The 21,391-nt window shown below is 46.2% G+C and overlaps 1 protein-coding gene across 1 annotated transcript in view; it reads left to right on the top strand.

Moving 5' to 3' along the window:
• Positions 1 to 3,999: 3,999 nt before the first annotated feature.
• Positions 4,000 to 21,391, top strand: part of CLPTM1L (CLPTM1 like) — a 94,720-nt gene continuing 77,328 nt past the window's right edge. Inside the window, exons 1-2 of the mRNA XM_040353383.1 lie at positions 4,000 to 4,118; positions 18,984 to 19,211. Of these exons, the coding sequence (XP_040209317.1) occupies positions 19,050 to 19,211 (162 nt within the window). The 5' untranslated portion in view covers positions 4,000 to 4,118; positions 18,984 to 19,049. The remainder of the gene's footprint in view (positions 4,119 to 18,983; positions 19,212 to 21,391) is intronic.

Raw genomic sequence — 21,391 nt, forward strand, 5'->3', positions numbered from 1 at the left:
AAAGCTCTATTTGTGGGAAAAAAAGGATGCCAATTTTGTTTGGGAGCCACGTCGCACGACCGCGCAATTGTCAGTTGCCGAATTGCAAAAAGGGGCAAGGTCCTTTAGCTGCAATTTGGTCCGGGTCTTAAGTGGCTAAATGACAGAACACCGCTGCTTTAAAAAAAATCAACATCAAAACAGTCTGACGAATTTCAAAATAATGAATTTCATTATATAAGCTGAGTACTGTTAAAGCGGAGGTTCACCCATAGAGAACACATTTTCCCCTTAGATGAATGCTCGTTTTGTCTAGAGGAATCAGCTATTTGTTTTAAAATATGAGCCGTACTTACCGTTTACGAGATGCATCTTCTCCGCCGCTTCCAGGTATGGGCTGCGGGACTGGGCGTTCCTTCTTGATTGACAGTCTTCCGAGAGGCTTCCGACGGTCGCATCCATCGCGTCACGATTTTCCGAAAGAAGCCGAACGTCGGTGCGCAGGCGCAGTATAGAGCCGCACCGACGTTCGGCTTCTTTCGGCTACGAGTGACGCGATGGATGCGACCGTCGGAAGCCTCTCGGAAGACTGTCAATCAAGAAGGAACGCCCGCTCCCGAAGACCCATATCCCGGAAGCCGACGGAGAAGATGCATCTCGTAAACGGTAAGTACGGCTCATATTTTAAAACAACTAGCCGATTCCCCTAGACAAAACGAGCAGGAATCTAAGGGGAAAACATAAAAAAAAAACTAATTGGGTGAACTCCCGCTTTAAAGAATACGTATAAAATGCAAGACTCCGGTGGGTGTTGTGACGTTTTAACACCAAGTATAAGCAGACAGCAAGGAGCTTAAACATGAGTCGGGTGTTTATTCAGCAGCATCCATATTACAACATATCACAGCTCCCTGCCCCCAGATCACATGACTAAAACTGTTAGGCTTCATATACACGGGACGTTGTTCAACCTCTCCTGAACAATTTAACTTGACAGCTAGAAACCCATGTCTAAAAATGTCCGTTTGCGTCTAGAAGCATTTGAAAAAAATATATATATATATATATTTTTTTAGCACTACCCCCGAAGGAGCTGCTGGTTTAGATTTTGGGTTTGCACATTACCTCTTTGTTCGTTGTCTAGGGAGAAAGATATCTGTAGTAATTGGAATGTCCACACAAGATGTAAAACCTTCAACTGTAGGCTTTATTTTCGCTGCATAAACTTGTAAGTAAGTAGAGAGTATAGAGAGAAGGGGAAGGCTCAGGTACACGGCACAGAATGCACAATAGCACTCAGAATTGCAATCTTTGCCACTCAATCCTGAGTGGGCACCGCTCACCCGGATAGACCCCTCTCACATGGCCCAGCAACCGAGATGATGCACGGACAGCACAGGAACAGTCTCTGCCACAGACCGTCTAATTACACAAAATGAATATTCAGGAATCCTCTGCCACAAGATTTAAAGTCCCGAATTTCTTACAGCCAAAAAGCCTTGAGGCCAATCCGGCAGGCTGTAAGGTATTGGAGGTTAACGGTGCATCCTTCAAGAAGTTACCAGGCCTCTCCCAAAGTACCAGCCTTCTGCTCGGTCCTTTCCGGGACAGGTCCTCCCCTGTCTTCCTTCATTGAGTGGCTTCCTCCCGCAGGACAGACAGCACAGGATCACCTCCAACGCATAGGCCCCAGCCAGGATAACTGGGCCATCTTTACAGGAGCATAGTCTCAGGCCAACGTGGTCCCGAGACTGAAATCACGCACACCCACCTCGCACCAGGAGGGCCACGAGGCGAAGGACCCCGAAAAACGGCATCTGCCCCTTAAAGAGGAGTTCCACCCAAAAATGGAACTTCCTCTTAACCCACTCCTCTCCCCCTTAGATGCCACATTTGGCATGTCATTTTTTTGGGGGGGGGGGGGGTGGGGGCTTCAGGAGAAGGGGACTTCCTGTCCCACTTCCTCCTTCCGCCGAGGGGCTGCAAAGGCGATTAAGCTTAATCGCCTTTTGGCAGCCCCTCCCTGTAGGCGATCGCCTAGGACACGTCAGGTCCTAGGCGATCGCCTGTCCAATCAAACAGCGCCGGGCCGCGCCGCGCGCGCATGCGCAGTGGGTGCCCGGCCATGGAGCCGAAAGCTGTCACGGCCGGGTGCCCACAGTGACAATGAAGACGCCGGCCGGGGAGGGGGGGAGAGGAGCGGACCCCCGGCCGGGGGGTCGCTGGAACGCTGGAGCAGGTAAGTGTCAGTTTATTAAAAGCCAGCAGCTACACTTTTTGTAGCTGCTGACTTTTAATAAACTTAAAAAATGAGTGGAAAACCCCTTTAAGTATCCCCTCCCAGCATGCACAGCGGGGTCACCACTCCCACTGTACTGCTGCCGAGAAGGGACACTCAATATACCATGGTACACCTGTGTTTCAACAGGGGCCTGAAGTGGCAATGCCACCCACAGTCAACAAGGGAAAAATACTACCAGGCAGTACCACAGCCAGAACAGAGGCACATTTGTACATAATTCAACAGGTCTGGGCCCAACTATTGGCCCAGACATCCCCTAAATTTGAAATAGCACCCCCATTTTTGGGAACAGGGCACTACATATGTTAAAATGAAAAACGTCTGTAAACAAAACGCTGCTAAACACGAGTTGTTCCGTTTAGCCGCGTTTTGGTGCTTTAACTGCCTCAAGAAAAAGCCTCTAAACACAACTGCCTAAAAACGACTAGAAACGAATCGGTGTACATGTACTGATAAGATAACATAGAGGAAAGTTCAGGAGCAGTTGAAAAAAATGCCCAGCTGCTTCTAAACGTCGGTTTACCAGCAGCAGTGTACATGAGGCCTAAGGACCCATGTACACGGGACGCTGCTAAACGTACATTCAGAGGCAGTTGGACGCTTTTCTCAACTGCTCCTGAACTCATTCAATGATGATGAATGATGTTATCCTATGTGACCATGTACACAGTCTCATTTATTGCCGTTTTTAGGCAGTTGCTTTTAACAGCGTTTCTTTGAAAGCAAAAAAATGGGTTTAGACGCAGAAGATTTCCACGTTTCAGATGCTAAACGCTGTAACCCGCATTTAGCAGCATTTTGTTTATAGACGTTTTTCGTTTTTGCCCATTTAAAAAAAAAATTTATAATTTAGGAGCAGTTGTAAAAACGTCCCGTGTACACGGAGATTAAAGCGAAGCTCCACCGGATTCCTCCCCTCCCCCTCCTGTGCCAGGTATCCTTTGACTTTCCCACTTCCGGGAGTCCAGCCGCGGCCGTAATGTCACCGTGGTGCTCCCTCCTCCTCCTCCCCTGGCCGCCGGGCTAATAGGAGAGAGCGGGGCCTTGCACATGCGCAGTAGGGTTCCGGGTTCCCTTACCCGCAATGGCGACGGTAGCACCCGACAGCTGATGGGAAACATCAGCTGCGGTGCCGAGTCTGCCGACATCGAGGGACACCAGGACAGGTAAGTCTCCATTTATTAAAAGCCAGCAACTGCAGTAAGTGTTGCGGCTGGCTTTTAATTTTTATTATATTTGCCTGGAACACCCCTTTAACTATTTCCTAACATGCATCAGGAACTAGGCATAATAATTGAACTTGAAGTATAAAGCATACACATCATTACAGGTGTAACAAGATGTCCGCTTGCCACCTTCTTACTGTATCCTTACTATGGATGAGTGTGGGGTGTAGCAAGATGGCGGTGTCATAACGTCACTTCCGTTAAAAAATCTGACGGGTCGCCTAATCTGACAAAACACCGGTGTACGGCAAAGTCTTGCCATAGCTCATGGGACTTGTAGTTCTATAACATCTGGCGTGCCAAAGTTGCTTCCCCTGGTCTGTTCTACGCCATTCTGTGCTAACCTGCACTTTTGTCAGAGGCCTCCATTCCTTATACAGCGCACACGGAGATAAGCTTCCTCGCTCCTAATAATCATGTCCCCAAATTTGGTCTTCGAAATCATGGCCGCCTCTATGAGATTTCACAGGTCTGACGTATGTGTCAGCGTTCGTACGTTTCCGCCCAGCTGCTCGGCTTCCTAATACGTCATTTCCGGGTTCGGCTGACTGTGTTCCCGGTTGCTCGGTTGTACTTTCAGGTTGGAGAGACATGCAATATAACGGCGAAAGGTAAACCTTATCAACGTTCTGTTGGTAATGCTACAGCGTTGGGTTTGAATGAAGCGTTCCATTGTAAATTCACGTTATGCACGTTTGAATTGGGGTTCTCGCGTCTTCTACCGGGGGAGGGGGTGTGCAGCACGCCCGGCTATTATCGTGTGGGATCGCATCAGCTGGATGGATCATTGCAGTTGTCTAAATAAAACGGTGTCTATTTGGGCATTTATTAATGTTCCATTCAAGTGACAGCTCTGCTAAGGTCCTGTCACCTCCCCCCATCCTACAAGACTGGGCGGTAGCTTTGTACTGCATTGTCACCATATGTTCTGATACTGCCCAGCACAATACGCCGCTACACGGTTATGGTGGTTGATGATGAGCTTCCTGTATGTATGGGAGAGGATTATTGCCTGATCATGAATAGTTACATGTGTATCTACATCTCTTCTATGAGTGAGGGTCACATATGTGTGCTGGGCAGGGAGGATGACTGCACAAGGACATCTGTCTGTGTTACAGATTCAGCAGGGACCGGCTGAGCTTTGATCCATCTATAGGCAGGCTGGTCGATCGATTTCAGTACAACCCTCCTGTTGTATTTTAATTTTTTTACGCGTTTACTGCCAGCAGCTATAGTCATTAGCAGTGATCATTGTGTTCTGCCAGCAGGGAAGGCTTCCACAATAGGGCTGCAGGAGGGAGTCCCCTATCAACACAGTCAGTTGAGTGATTTTCTGGGTTGCTGGGAAGAAAATCACATCATCTATGGCTTGCCTTAGGGCCCTTTCACACGGGCGGATCAGTAATGATCCGCTCCGTGTGTCCGCAAAAGCTCAGCGGGGATCCTCCGTAAAATCCCCGCTGAGCTGACAGGGCGGTCCCCGCACACTGTGCAGAGACCGCACTGTCTTTCCTCAGCTCTCCCCTATGGGGGATCGGATGAACACGGACCGTATGTCCGTGTTCATCCGATGCAGAGGCGGACGATTACGCCTCTTTGCGGAGGCGGACGATTACGAGTGTCAGCGGATGGTCATCTGCTGACCACCGTAATCACATAGGGACCAATGTATGTCCCGTTTTCATCCGCAACGGACGGATGAAAATGCGGACATACGGTCCGCACGTGTGAAAGGGCCTTTAGTGTGGAGCTCAGAGGTCTATATTCAGTGATGAGGGCAGAAGCCCATTATTAATAATACAGGATTTATATAGTACCAACAGTACAATTCAATACAAGAGGGTTAGAGGAGCCCTGCTCATGTGAGCTTACAATCTAAGAGGGAGGGGCTAGTGAAACAAAAGTTAGGGACTGTGTGGGATGAACTGATGAGGGGAGTTGAAGATTTGGTTGTCGGCTGGATAGGCCTCCCTGAAAAGATGAGTTTTCAAGGATCGACTAAAAGTGGACAGAGTAGGAGATAACCGGACAAAATGGGGTAGTGAGTTCCAGAGAATGGGAGAGGCTCTGGAGACAAGCATGGGAGGAGGAGACAAGGGAGCTAGAGAGTAGAAGGTCTTGGGATGAGCAGAGAGAATGGGTTGGGTGATATTTGGAGATAAGATTGGTGATTTAGCCACATTCATCAGATTCCAGCGGCAAGAATCAATAGATTCTTGAGGTTGGTTGAGCTCAGCGGCTGCAACAGGAGAGAGCGTGTATTATGCATATGCTACCCTTGGCACTTCTACCTGTAGCTTTCGAGGGTGCTTGGTCTGTCCTAGTAAGGAGACAGGATTGAACCAGGAAAAACATTTGCACTTCCAGCAGGCTGCTGTCATTGTGAAATTGGCCTTCAGGTATATTAGAAGAAGAGAAGAATAGTTTTAGGCCCCTTTCACACGGTTGGACCGTTCAGGTCCGCCTGTCAGTTTTGACCGCGGACCTGAATGGCCGCTTCATGCACGCCTATGGAGCATCAGATGTCAGCGGAGACATGTCCGCTGAAACCTGACCCGTTCCGCTAAAACTGTAAGGCCCCTTTCACGTGGGACGGATTTATTTGACGGACTCTGCTTGCTCGGCAGGGATCGATCCGCTGAGCAGGTTGATGACAGGTCCGTCTCCGCTCACTGTGCAGAGACTGACCTGTCGGAGTACCGCTCTCCTCTATGATCCGATCCACCAGACTGATGGAAGATAGGACCACCATCCATCTGGATTTGGCGGACAGGATCTGATCCGATGGCAGCGGGTGTCAGTGGACATGTCACCGCTGACATCGGCTGTCCCCTAGGGGTGAATGAAGTATCTAATCAGGTCTGCCTGAAAAACTGACAGGCGGACCTGATTGGACAGCCTGTGTGAAAGCTCCTTAAACAGCTCATTTTATTTGTGCTAGCAGTGTAACATAAGACACAAATAAAGGACAAGTGGGCTGTCTGTTGTGGTACATTGCACTTCAGGTGCATTCCCAGCTACAGTATATATGCATTGGTGCCATGATAACTGCTTAAAAAGTATTGGCTGGAGTAAGGTTTTATTTGTAGCAATGCAGTTCAAATTTAATTGGTAAGAAGTTTAATAAAATTATCATCATGCACCATAAAAAAACGCATCTGTTGCATGATGATTGATTTTAAAGCTGAGCGCTGGACAAAAACTATATTGGGGCATCATATTACACCTTTAATGATGCGTGTGCCAGTAACCCTCCCACTCGTTGCTGCTTCCTTTCTGAAAACAGTGATGTGAGCACTAAAGTTGGCAGTCAGGGCTGGAACACGGTGATCTCAGCCAGTAACTCGCTCAGCAGCTCCTCCATTCATACATATCTTGTGTTCTTTTCAAAGAATAGAAGATGTTCTGTAATTGGACAAGAAGAGCAGGAGCACCATGATCTACCCTTGTCCATAAAAAAATAAAAAATACAATGGAGTTAAAGCGGAACTAAAACCATTGATTTAAAAAAATGGTTACATTGCTGGAATGCCAACTGTCTTATTTGCTTGTGCTCTTAACCAAACTGTCAAACCATGGCTGGTATCATAACTGATCACATGTGCAGCACAATGTCCGTTTCAGATCAAACAGAGGCTAAGATGGCAAGAGGCTAAAATTCCTTGACCGAAAATGATTGGAAGGTTTAATTCCACTTATAAGGAAAAACACCCCACTAACTACCCCCCCCCCCCCCCCAATGGGAGCCATTGGCTGCTGCTGCCGTCAGTCAAATCTATGAGGAGGGAGCATGGCCTTTTTATGTGACTCTATGGATGCTCGCAGCCTGTTCCTTAATCCAGGACCCTGCATTCACTATATCAAGTCTCCTGCAGTATACACAGATTTTTTTTTTTTTATTATTAAACATATATACAGATATGTCAAATTAAACCATGAAGTATCAAAAAAAGGAAAAACACACAAAACAAATAAACCTTGCACCTCTTGGACTAAAGTAGCTTATCATATTATATACTAAGCATTATAGAGACATAGATACATTTTACACATCAAGTTGTTCACCACTAATATCAATCGTTAAACTATGGCAGCTTCCTCTATACAGCATCAAGTTATCTTTCTATTACGCACAATTTCTTCTCTTCTACTTCTCACTCCTTTACTTCCACTCCTTCCATCTATCTCCTCTACCTCACTCCTCTCCACTAGGTAAACCATCATATAACTTATCACTAGGATCTATCCAGCATGACCATATTTTACCAAACCTTTGGGGTGTACCTCTATGCTTATATGTTAATTTTTCTCTTTTAAGTATATAATTAAGTCTCTCAACCCATTGTGACTGGTTTTACTGTTGTGGGTTTAGTAACACTTGAATGCATTCTATGCATTAAGGCAAAAAAAAATATCGAGTGCAGCGTACCCCTAAGCATTTGCACGTGTACTTGTCTCTCTTCTCTCATTCGCTCACACAGCATTGGGAGCCATTGGTTCTTGTTACTGTCAGTCACAGCCAATGAGCCAATGGGGAAATGGTGGGGTTGAGCCACACTTCGTATGTGAATGCGCAATGTCCATTCACAGGTGCGCTGCTCAGAAGCCCCCATGTCGAGGCTTGCTATGGGGGCACTCGACGGGGGAGGAGGCAGGACTTCTGGCGAGGGATCCAAAAATAAAATAATGGGGTCTGCTCTGTGCAGAACCAATGCACAGACCAGGTAAGTATAACATGTTTGTTATTTTAAAGAAAGTAAAAACCTTTAGAATCACTTTAAGCACACGGCTTGCTGAGGGGCACCTGCAGGAGAGATGGAGTGGACATCGTTGACGAGAAGGTCTCCAGAAGAGGAGGTCGTGGGCTGCTCTGTGCAATATCATTGTACAGATCAGGTAAGAAAAACTTCTTTTTATTTTATTTTTTTAGCAAAAAAATTAAACCTTTTTAATATTACTTACAGCGCACCTCTAAAAATGTTGACGCAGAAAGTTTCAAGTCGCATTAAAAGAAACGCCTGCTCAATGGCTATCCAAGAATCTGTGTACAAGGTACTCCTTTAGAGGGTATTGGGTTCTGGCCCGGATAGCGAGTTCCAGCCCTTCCTATAGAGACCAATGTTTCAGGGGTTGTGGCCAACGAGGGGACGTGTCCACACTTGATGGCCTTGCCCCAGTTTAACAGGCTTCTGGTCCAGGGTTTGGGCTCCTTTACTCCTTCAAAAAAAAAAATGCGCTGTCATTCAAAAGATATCAAACTCTACCAATAGTGACCACAGTCAAATCAACATGGTAAATTATCTTGCTCGCAAATTGGTAACAGTGAATAAAAACAAAAAATAAAGAAAAGGTGTCATCCACAAAATGTGTCACTTGGGCCCCTTTCACATGCATGCCTATGCAGAGTCAGATGTCAGCGGAGACATGTCCGCTGACATCCAGCCTGATCCGCCAAAATCAGACGGAAGGCGATACGTCCCCATCTGTCCATAGCGGATCAGGTGAGATGTGAAGAAAACGGACATGCTGTCTGTTTTATCAGATCTGTCCATAGTAGACAGCGGCGCTGCACAAGCCCCTCCCCGCTCAGTGAGCAGAGAGGGACTTGTCATCCGCCGGCTCAGCGGAGAGATCTCCCGCTGAGCTGGCGGATTCCGTAGCGACGTGTGAACGAGGCCTTATAATCCATGTGTGATATATCAACATAAATGTCCAAAAACAAATCGAAAAATCAAACAAAGACAGGCAGATAAGTAAAGGTGCACTGTTCCCAGTTTTCCTTAATAATGACATCCAATTAAGTGCTTCTGCGTTCAACCAGTGCTCAAAAATAGAAGAACTGGCCTCTTACCAAATTGCCACAATCTCCCAGATTATAAGAGATCATAAACCGCGTAACTTGCAGAGCTTCCTTCAACCTCCCTGGTTCAACTGTACATCGACACTGTGGGGGAGTGGATCATATGTTCAACCATAGACGCCACAATCTCCACACTAGATCTTGTTGTGAGCCTTGAGCCAGCTATTCTTAGTATTGAGCCATGTTGTTTATATAAAAAGAAGGAAGACTCATCGTGTAGTACACATCCAAAAACATTTGTTTAATAAAATAAATGCACTTGCAGCAATCGGATAAAAAATAAGTGGTAGAGAAAGGGTTCCGACTGCGGCTTACACCGCCAAGTACAAAGCACCGTAATGTCTCAGCTCCTATCTCCTTCTGACGCATTTCCCCGTATAAGGCTACATCTGGGATGTCCATCAGCAACATTTAAAGCTCCCGGGACACCAGAAGTGAATTGTAAACCATGTTGACCCCGGGGTCACAGCTCAAACAAGCGGTTTATTAAATGAATTAAAAGCACCTCCTTTTCTCCTTGTTTCACATTTGTAGCGCTACCCCCGAAGGAGCCGATGGTTGATTTGGGATCTACAGTAGGTGCACGCGATATTGTGTCAATCTCGCTCCCTTTCTCGGCGAGATTGAGCACCTACGAGCCCCATCGCGGGAGCCAGCGCCGAGCTGGCTTGCCGCGATGGAGACAGAGCCGTCATAGAAGCGACGGGAGATCCGACTTGGATTCCCGCCAATTTTACACGTGTGCGGCGTTTGTTATGAATCCTGAGGGGGAAGTCCCCGCCGGATTTTAAATAAAAATTGGGCATGGGTTCCCCCCTCAGGAGCATACCGGGCCCTTAGGTCTGTTATGGGTTGTAAGGAGAGCCCCCCTACGCCGAAAAAACGGCATAGGGGGTCCCCCTACAATCCATACCAGACCCGTATCCAAAGCACGCTACCCGGCCGGTCAGGAAAGGAGTGGGGACGAGCGAGCGCCCCCCCCTCCTGAGCCGTACCGGGCTGCATGCCCTCAACATGGGGGGGTTGGGTCCTCTGGGGCAGGGGGGCGCACTGCGGGGCCCCCCCACCCCAGAGCACCCTGTCCCCATGTTGATGAGGACAGGGCCCCTTCCCGACAACCCTGGCCGTTGGTTGTCGGGGTATGCGGGCGGGAGGCTTATCGGAATCTGGGAGCCCCCTTTAATAAGGGGGCCCCCAGATACCGGCCCCCCACCCTAAGTGAATGGATATGGGGTACATCGTACCCCTACCCATTCACCTGGAGGAAAAGTGGTAAAAACACAAATAAAAAACACAGGGTATTAAAATATTTTATTAGTCTGCTCCGGAGGCTCCCCCTGTCTTCTTTAGCTCTTTTACCAGGGGGAGCCTCTTCTTCCGATTTCCGGGGGTCTTCACCGCTCTTCTGTGACGTCTTCTCCGCTCCGGGGAGTCTTCTTCTATGTTCGCTGCTCTCCGCTCTTGACTCGGCGCACCCCGGTTTTTCCTCCCGCTGTCCGGTGCCTTCTCCTTCTTCCGCTGTTCTGTGACGTCTTCTCCTCTTCTTCCACTGTTCTGTGACGACTTCTACTTCTCCCTTCAGGCCGCTGTGCTGTGACGTCTTCTCTTCTTCTCTTCTCCCGATGTTGACACGCCTGGCTCTTCTTGCTGCAACGACGGGTGCGCGGCTTGCGTCGGACTTATATGGGCCTCACAGTCCCATCATGCTCCGGTAGGTACCACGTGGGTAGGTATCAGAGCATGATGGGACTGTGAGGCCTATATAAATCCGATGCCAGCCACGCACCCGTCATTGCAGCGAGAAGAGGCGACGTGTCAGCATCGGGAGAAGAGAAGAAGAGAAGACGTCACAGCACAGCGGCCTGAAGGGAGAAGTAGAAGTCGTCACAGAACAGCGGAAGAAGAGAAGACGTCACAGAACAGCGGAAGAAGGAGAAGGCACCGGACAGCGGGAGGAAGAACCGGGGTGCGCCGAGTCAAGAGCGGAGAGCGGCGAACATAGAAGACCCCCCGGAGCGGAGAAGACGTCACAGAAGAGCGGTGAAGACCCCGGAGAGCAGGAGAAGACCCCCGGAAATCGGAAGAAGAAGCTCCCCCTGGTAAAAGAGCTAAAGAAGACAGGGGGAGCCTCCGGAGCAGACTAATAAAATATTTTAATACCCTGTGTTTTTTATTTGTGTTTTTACCACTTTTCCTCCAGGTGAATGGGTAGGTGTACGATGTACCCCATATCCATTCACTTAGGGTGGGGGGCCGGTATCTGGGGGCCCCCTTATTAAAGGGGGCTCCCAGATTCCGATAAGCCTCCCGCCCGCATACCCCGACAACCAACGGCCAGGGTTGTCGGGAAGGGGCCCTGTCCTCATCAACATGGGGACAGGGTGCTCTGGGGTGGGGGGGCCCCGCAGTGCGCCCCCCTGCCCCAGAGCACCCAACCCCCCCATGTTGAGGGCATGCAGCCTGGTACGGCTCAGGAGGGGGGGGGCGCTCGCTCGTCCCCACTCCTTTCCTGACCGGCCGGGTAGCGTGCTTTGGATACGGGTCTGGTATGGATTGTAAGGGGACCCCCTACGCCGTTTTTTCGGCGTAGGGGGGCTCTCCTTACAACCCATAACAGACCTAAGGGCCCGGTATGCTCCTGAGGGGGGAACCCATGCCCAATTTTTATTTAAAATCCGGCGGGGACTTCCCCCTCAGGATTCATAACAAACGCCGCACACGTGTAGAATTGGCGGGAATCCAAGTCGGATCTCCCGTCGCTTCTATGACGCGCACGTTGGAATGTGCTGTCACTATTCCAGTGAGTGCGAGATGTCGGCGAGATCTCGGCACCATGTCGCCGAGAATCAGCGCGATGCTGTCGTGCTAAAAACACAATATCACAAACACCTACTGTACTCTCTTTTTGGCTCAGCTCACCTCTATTAACTAGCTCGAACCCTCCCTTGACACATCAGAAGCCTGGTGGTTGAGATATTGTGACCCCTGTTGAGCTGGGGTCACAATAGCAGTAATAACACAACAATAGAATTACCTGCTATTAAGGGTGGTTCCTCCAGGCAAGAAAATACACTCTACACAGTTAATATATTTAAATGAAAAGAATAAGTTTACTTTATGGAAACTTGAGGGAACAAGCATAGATTTTTGTTATGAACACAGTTGATAAACAATGACTCACTATGATTCGCAAGGGCCCTTGCAGGAATCAGCAATTAATGACAGTAAGGAGAAACCTAACTAAGGAATGGTACCACTCATTTAGACTAAAGTAGATTGTCTATGCTCGCGAGCGCCCTCTAGCGGGCAGTTCTGCAGAACAGTTAATGCCCCCGTAGCGGCCGGTTGGTGCACGTAAGAAATTGTAATCCAAGATGGCAGTTTAATGAGAGAAACTTAAATAACAGAGTGTCTGGAGCAATAAACGTTGGTGAACTGACACTCGTCAGTGTCGGTCACTTCTAAGAATACTCGAACAGTTAACTGGGCCTACTAAGTTTCGGTTTGAGGCCGAAAAAGTATCTCTGGCCTGCAAATTGGCTCTGGGTGTCTGTGTAAACGGAGAGTCAGAAGTTGAGCAAGTGCTCTCACCCGACAGGCCGATCCGCCTGAATTCTCCTCAGAAGGCGCGCTGGTGAATCACCGCTCCACAGCACAGAGATCTTGGACGAGGGTGTTCCACTGGTTCAGCTGGCAGCTGGATTGCCTCTGATACCCGGGTACATGGACTGGATGCTGGAGTCTTCTTTCCTCCTGGCCGGCAGGTCTCTCGTTGGATTTAGGCCCAGGCTTCTGGCCTAACCACACGGCTGTGCTCTGTCCACTGGAGGAGAGAAGTGCAGGTCCCGAGAGAGCGAAATCAGGCACGCTCTTTCTTTAAGTAACCTCCCCCATAAGTCTGTGCAGAGGTGTCACGTGTTCAAATAGCATTGTGGGAAATGCAGTCTATTTCTCCTAAGAGTCAATGGAGTCCATATCTCCTGCTACTTGCAATCCCACAATGCATAACTCCTTAAAGGTAACTTGCATATTTACAATGGTGTGGACAAAGTTCCAGCGGGGATGGCCTGTCATAAAACTCTGACAGGATGACTCCGCTACACATTCATATCCGCAAGGATGCTAAAGTAGCTTTACTGCGCTGCCCGATACAGGGATTGATTTCTTACCAACAAAAGTTAGCGTCTTACTTATTCATAGCTGCCAAACGGACGATTCCTAGAGAAGAAACCCTCTGTCCTGTTTGCCTCAGTGAAGGGCATTTTGACCGAATGTCTAGCATCCTTCATGATTCTCATCCTAAATTCCTTAAAATGTGGTCACCTTGGTCTTATGCTCTCCCCACCTTGCATCCGGACAGTTTGGGTTTTTCTTAAGGTCCGCTATGTGATTCCCCCCCAACCTGTATGACTTCTCCCCCTCCTCATTTTTCCACTTTCTTCTTCCACCCTCCCTGTCTTCTTTCTCTTCTCTAGTTTTTAGTCACTCATTCCGACCCCTGGCTGGGAGTGTCCAGTATATGCACCTTTCTCCTAGATGCAAACTAGTGCACCCAACACATAGGCTCCCTCAATTGACCCTTGGGCCCAGGCAATATACGTAGACCTGTGGTTTGCACCCCTAAGTCGCTCAGTGGTCACTCATTCTTCAAAAGCTCATGGTGAACAGTTGTTATACTGTTATGCTCTTCCCTTGTTTTTTTTTGTTTTTTTTATTGTGAAAAAAATAAAGATTGTACCAGAAAAGAAAACTTGTGCAACTACAGCACACGGGCTTGGCAAGGAGAAGATATTGGCAGGTTTGTCTTTATTCTGGCTGATCATATCCAATAATCTCAACAGATAATTTCTGTGATTTTCAAGCAGTTTGCAATGGGAATTTGCAGTGCAATTTGTGCTCGACAGCTGCGATTGTAATGCGATTTTAATAGTCTTTGCAGTTTTTTTTTTTTTTTTAACATTATTAAAATTGCATCACATAGATGTGAATGGTCTTCATAGAAAACATTGTTGTTTCACTTAACATGCAAATCTATGTGCTCTGGAATGCATGTGAAACGCATCAGTGTGAGCCAGGGCTGAGAGGGATTCACACTTCTCCTTCAGGAATATCAATAGTCAGTAACATTTGAACATACAAATGGATAGATTGGATGGCTACAATGGGGTGCAATCAAACTTAAATAGTGCTAACATCGGTGTAATAATTCACATATACATTTCTTGGATGGTACATACAATCTATACCAAGTCATTACTTAAAAGAGAGAAGTACAGCCAAAGATTATTTGGCTGTACTTCTCCTGTGGATCACAGTAGTGCAGTTCTTTCTGCACTCCTGTGGCCCGGTTTCAGCAGGCGGTGGGCTGAAGCCCACTGACATCACAGAGACGGTCCATGTTTGGGAAAGATCATGACCATATTGTTGGGATCTGTTCGCAAGCCCCTGAGCCGGCCGCTTCAGTGAGCGCTGGAGGTGCAGAACAGTCACCAGCTCTCTGCTCTGAGAATCAAATAATCAGCAGTGTTTGATCGCTCAGTTCTTAGGAGAAGATGGTGATTATTGCTAGCCGCTATAACAGCCATTAGAAATAATCATATGTAAAATCCGACAGGCTGATTGCACCCAAGTTGATCGATTTAGCTTTGGTACATTCAACCTGCCCATATATGGTTAGAATCTTAGTCGCTTCTTGCTTAACTGACCAACATTTGAACAGTCTATGGCCGGCCTAAGAATCAGTCACCCAAATGAATAGTTGTCTGCCTAAATATTGAGCAAAAGGAACCAAGTTGACCATGTGTGATGGATCCTTTAACCACTTGAGGACCGCCTAACGCCGATATACTTCACATATGGCACGGCTGGGCACAGGGGTACCAGGGCTGTGGAGTCGGGGGAAATTTTGGGTACCTGGAGTCGGAGTCGGCAAAGAATGCACCGACTCCGACTCCTACTAAATTTAGATTGTAATAAAAAAAAAAAAAAAAAAAGCAAGTTTAAATGTCCCAATTCACAAAAAGTTATAATTAATGACTTCTCTACTGTAAGAATAAAGACCAATGCATGCAGTGCCTCACGTAACCGCAAAACGAACACGTTAAGTGACCGTGAAGAAGCATGCTTTTCATGTGCTTCACTATATGGCACGCAACGCACAATTAGGAGCTGCAATACTTATACTTTCCATAGTGTTGTGTTCTGCTTTTACAGGGAACGCATGTTAGAGAACCAGTAAGTGTCCAAATAAAAAAATTCCAACAGGAGTTTTATAAAGCACTAAAAGAAGTTGAAAAGTATGATCGCTCATCAAAACTTACTGTTGAAGAAGCCATCCTTGTTTATCCAGAGATCGTTAGTGATGTGGCCAGAATAGTTACTGCAATGCCACCCACCCAAGTCAGTGTCGTAAGATTATTTTCAGCCCTAAAAATAATAAAGTCTGACTTAAGAGCCTCTATGAAAGAGGATCTGGCAGAGGCAATTCTCTTCCTTAGAACTCTACATTGAATTGATTTGCATTTGTAAGCCTATAACTACATTTCAAGATTAATATAAACCATTTCTAGGTTTTACAGATTTTGTTTTTGGTTCATTATAGATGAGCTTTTTTTTTGTTCTAAAACAACCAAATAATGTGGTTTGTATTTTTGAACTGGTAAAGATCCTGTTCCTGATGTTTATGCCTGCTGCTACTATCCAGCCACTTGATTGATTAATATTTTTTTTTTTTATAAAACTTTGTTTTCATTGTGTTTGTCTTTTGCTTAAACTGTGCAATACAGTAGACTGTTGGCTTTCCAGCCAGTAGTCCTGTGGTAGGTTGCGTTTCTTTCCCTCAAGGAATGTATAAAATACATTCGCATATTAACCACTTCTCTACTTTGGGTGTTTTTTCAGATTTGGTGTTTACAAGACTAAAACAGTTTTTTTTTGCTAGAAAATTACTTAAAACCCACAAACATTATATATTTATTTTTTTCTAATACCCTAGAGAATAAAATGGCGATCATTGCAATACTTTTTGTCACACCATATTTGCGCAGCGGTCCTACAAGCGCACTTTTTTTTGGAAAAAAACATCACTTTTTTGAATTAAAAAATAAGACCGCAATAAATTTGGCCCAATTTTTTAATATATTGTGAAAGATAATGTTACGCCGAGTAAAATGGTACCCAACATGTCACGCTTACAAATTGCGCCCGCTCGTGGCATGGCGTCAAACTTTTACCCTTAAAAATCTCGATAGGCGACGTTTAAAAAATTCTATAGGTTGCATTTTTTGAGTTGCAGAGTAGGCCTAGGGCTATAATTATTGCTCTCGCTCAAACGATCGCGGCGATACCTCACTTGTGTCGTTTGAACACCGTTTTCATATGCGGGCGCTACTCACGTATGCGTTCGCTTCTGCGCACGAGCTCGTCGGGACGGGGCGCTTTAAATTTTTTTTTTTTTTTTCTTATTTATTTTATTATTTTTTTACACTGGAAAAAAAAAAATGATCACTTTTATTCCTATTACAAGGAATGTAAACATCCCTTGTAATAGAAAAAAGCATGACAGGTCCTCTTAAATATGAGATCTGGGGTCAAAAAGACCTCAGATCTTATATTTAGATTAAAATGCCAAAAAAAAAAAAAAAATTTGGAAAATGTCATTTTTTCAAATGACAAAAAAAATAAATGTTTCTTTAAGAGTCTGGGCGGGACTGACATTTTGACGTCACTTCCGCCCAGCCGAGCTATGGGGACGGGTGAAGGAGATTTTTCCTTCAGTCTCGTCCCCGCTCAGCTGCCGAACGGTCCCGATCGCCTCCGCCGCTACCGACGGCTCCAGTAAGCAGCGGAGGGCGCGGGAGAGCGGCGGGAGGGGGGGCCCTCTCCCGCCGCCGATAACGGCGATCTCGCGGGGAATCCGCCGCGGAGACCGCCGTTATCGTTACCAGAACCGCTGACAGTAAAGATAGATACCTCGGTTGTGGCAGCAGCTGCTGCCACAACCGAGATATGTATCTTTAAAGTTAGGCCGTATATAGTCGTACAGCGGTCTGGAAGTGGTTAATACAGAGGAGTCGGAGTCGGAGTCGGGGAGTCGGAAGTACATAAAACTGAGGAGTCGGAACCTTTATCTACCGACTCCACAGCCCTGCACGTACCTGTACGTCGCCTTTAAGAGCCCAGCTGTGGGTCGCACGCGAAGCTCCGTGACCCGATTGCCGACGGTGTCCAGCGATCGGGTCAAAGGAGCTGAAGAATGGGGAGAGGTGTGTGTGTGTAAACACACCTTTTCATTCATCACTGTGGCAGTGTCACTGATCGTCTGTTCCCTGTTATAGGGAACGATGATCAGTGATGTCACACCTACAGCCACGCCTCCCTACAGTAAGAATTGCTCCCTTAGGGCACACTTAACCCTTTAGCACCCCCTAGTGGTTAACCCCTTCACTGCCATTGTCATTTTCACAGTAATCGGTGCATTTTTATAGCACTTTTCGCTGTGAAAATGACAATGGTCTCAAAAATGTGTCAAGTGTCTGCCATAATGTCATAGTCATGAAAATAATCGCTGATCGCCGCCATTACTAGTTAAAAAAAAAAAAAAAACATTAATTAAAATGCCATAAAACGATCCCCTATTTTGCTATAACTTTTTTGCGCAAATCAATCAAACGCTTATTGCGAGGTAGAAGAATACGTATCGGCCTAAACTTAGGAAAACTATTTTATATATATATTTTTTGGGGGATATTTATTATAGCAAAAAGTAAAAAATATTGCATTTTTTCCAAATTGTCGCTCTATTATTATTTATAGCGCAAATAATATAAACCACAGAGGTGTTCAAATACCACCAAAAGAAAGCTCTATTTGTGGGGAAAAAAGGACGCCAATTTTGTTTGGGAGCCACGTTGCATGACTGCGCAATTGACAGTTAAAGCGACGCAGTCTGGAATCGCAAAAAGGGGCAAGGTCCTTAACCTGCATAATGGTCCGGGTCTTAAGTGGTTAAAGATGGTATGCTGCAAAATTTTATTCAAGGGATGCTGAATAACACATCAGTTAGAGGGAAAAAAAGGAATTTAGGCTACATTCACATGGGTGACGCTTTTAGTACTTTCCAATTGCCACTATTCACTGGATTGGTAAGGGTGTACTGAACAGAATGGGGTTACAGGGAACTGTCACACTGCACTAGTTGGGATTATACACTAGGCCAGTGATGGCGAACCTTGGCACCCCAGATGTTTTGGAACTACATTTCCCATGATGCTCAGCTACACTGCAGAGTGCATGAGCACCATGGGAAATGTAGTTCCAAAACATCTGGGGTGCCAAGGTTCGCCATCACTGCACTAGGCATTTGGGCTGCAATTTCTCAGGAGTTGGAGAGAGTGAAAGCGGCATAGGCCATGCAAAGACTTCAACATTTGGATGTTTTAGTGTATGTACCCATTTCTATGAATGTAGTTGTGAGATAAAATACCAATATCGGTGTACAACTAATTATACAGTATGTTGATATGCTGTGCATTTCAGAAGATGGTTATTGCAGTATTTGCCCTAATTGTGTGTTCTAGCTCTGATATTAACTCTGAACATATCTGTTTTCCAGGTCTATGCATTCTCGATTAGTTTTGGCTTCCAGCTTGTTTACCTGCTACTTTCTATTCCATCTACGATGCTAAACCGGAGCTCCTTCACCACCCTGGTGGTTGGGGTGTTCATTGTATATGTGGTTCATACCTGCTGGGTGATGTATGGCATTGTCTACACTAAGCCCTGTGAAAGCCACAGTGATAATTGCATTAAACCGTACCTCTCAAAGAGGCCAAAATTGCAAGTAAGTCTCAGAATAATTTTTTGGGGGGGGGGGGGGGGGGGGGACTATATATATTTATAATTTGTTGTTTATGTTCTAATTAATCTTTTAAAGTGAACCACTTCACAGGTGATGTGCACTAAATATTTTACCTATTCTATACAAGCAGTAAAACCACTAATCTAAACAAGTCATTCTTGAGTTCTGCATCTCTAATGAATTGTGGAGAAATTAACCACTTCATTACTGGCCACTTAAACCCCCTTCGTGCCCAGACCAATTTTCAGCTTTCAGCGCTGACACATTTTGAATGACAATTGCGCGGTCATACAACACTGTACCCAAATTATATTTTTATAATTTTTTTTCCCACAAAGAGAGCTTTCTTTTGGTGGTATTTGATCATCTCTGCGATTTTTATTTTTTGCGCTATAAACATAAAAAGACAGAAAATTTTGAAAAAAAAAAACACTTTTTTACTTTTTGTTATAATAATATCCCATTTAAAAAAAAATTACAATTCCCTCGGTTTAGGCTGATACGTATTCTACATATTTTTGTTAAAAAAAATCGCAATAAGCGTTTATTGATTGGTTTGCGCAAAAGTTATAGCGCCTACAAAATAGGGGATAGATTTATGATTTTTTTTTTTTTTTTTTTTTTTACTAGTAATGGCGGCGATCTGCTTTTTTTTTTTTTTTTTTTTGTCAGGCCTGCGATATTGCGACGGACATGTCGGACACTTTTGACACAATTTTGGGACCATTCACATTTATCCAGCGATCAGGGCTATAAAAATGCACTAATTACTGTATAAATGTGACTGGCAGGGAAGGGGTTAACACTAGGGGGTGAGGAAGGGGTTAAATGTGTATCCTGGGTGTGTTCTAACTGTGTGGGGGGAGGAGACTGACTGGGGGAGGTGACCGATGCTGTGTCCCTATGTACAAGGGACACAGATCGGTCTCCTCTCTCCTCTGACAGGACGTGGAGCTCTGTGTTTACACACGGAGCTCCACGTCCCTGCTCTGTCACTGCCGATCGCGGGTACTTGACTGACATCGCGGCCGCCAGGCACACGCAGCGGCGCGCACGGGAAATGACAACAGGATGTCCAAAGACGTCCACTCGGCACTTGAGAGCTGCGATGTGGACGTCTTTCGTCCATAGCGCGGATCCCAAGTGGTTACATTTTTAAACCTCATTGCACACAGGCACACTGATCAGAACCCCACCAGGAGGCACAGATGGCTCATGCAGCCAGCCTGTTCAAATCACCGACAAGCAGACGTATGAACAGATCTCCACGTATCTTAGAGTGCAATGCTGAGTGCACATCCATGCAGGATCAATGCAGACAAATTGTGTTTGTAGCTGTGCATTGGTCCCGCACAGATGTACACTCTGCCCACCTATCATAGATTTGAACAGGCTGGCTGCATGGATCACCTGTGCCTTCCAGGCGGGTAAACATGGACCTCTGCACAGGTACACTGGTCAGTTTTCCTGTGTGAGCCAGGACTTGGGCCCCTTTTACACAGGAGGTCAGATTGTGCCAGGCTGTCTGTTTTTCAGCTGGACCTGATCGGACCCTTCATCCTCCGCCTAGGAAGCGCCGGATATAAACAGACTTGTGTGTCCGTTTTAACACCCAGGTCCAAGCCAACAAATTAAAACGGAAAGGAAATATGTCCCCCCTACAGCTAGCCAGATCGGATTAGGGGGCAGTCAAGTGTAAAAAAAAAAAAAATCAGCCAGTTAATTTACATCTTGCATAGAGCAGAGTGAGTTGTGTCCATTTTGAATAAGTAAATCAGGCATAGACCTGTCATCTGGCTGCTCTGCAGGGGATCAGAGGACAGGGCACCAGAATCTTGACAGACTGTTAGTCCCCGTACACACGATAGGAGAGGCAGAGGACAATGGTCTGATGGACCGTTTTCATCAGTCCAAACCGATCGTGTGTAGGCCCCATAGGTTATTTAACCATAGGTTAAAAAAATGAGAACTTGCTTTAAAATTGAACCTATGGACTGGTAACCGATAGGTCAAAACCGATCGTTAGTATGCAAAAGCATCGGTTAAAAACCCGTGCATGCTCAGAATCAAGTCGACGCATGCTTGGAAGAATTGAACTTCGTTTTTTTTCAGCATGTCGTTGTGTTTTACGTCACCGCGTTCTGACACGATCGTTTTTTTAA

This window comes from Rana temporaria, chromosome 5, assembly GCF_905171775.1.
Source record: "Rana temporaria chromosome 5, aRanTem1.1, whole genome shotgun sequence".
Classification (NCBI taxonomy): Eukaryota; Metazoa; Chordata; class Amphibia; order Anura; family Ranidae; genus Rana; species Rana temporaria.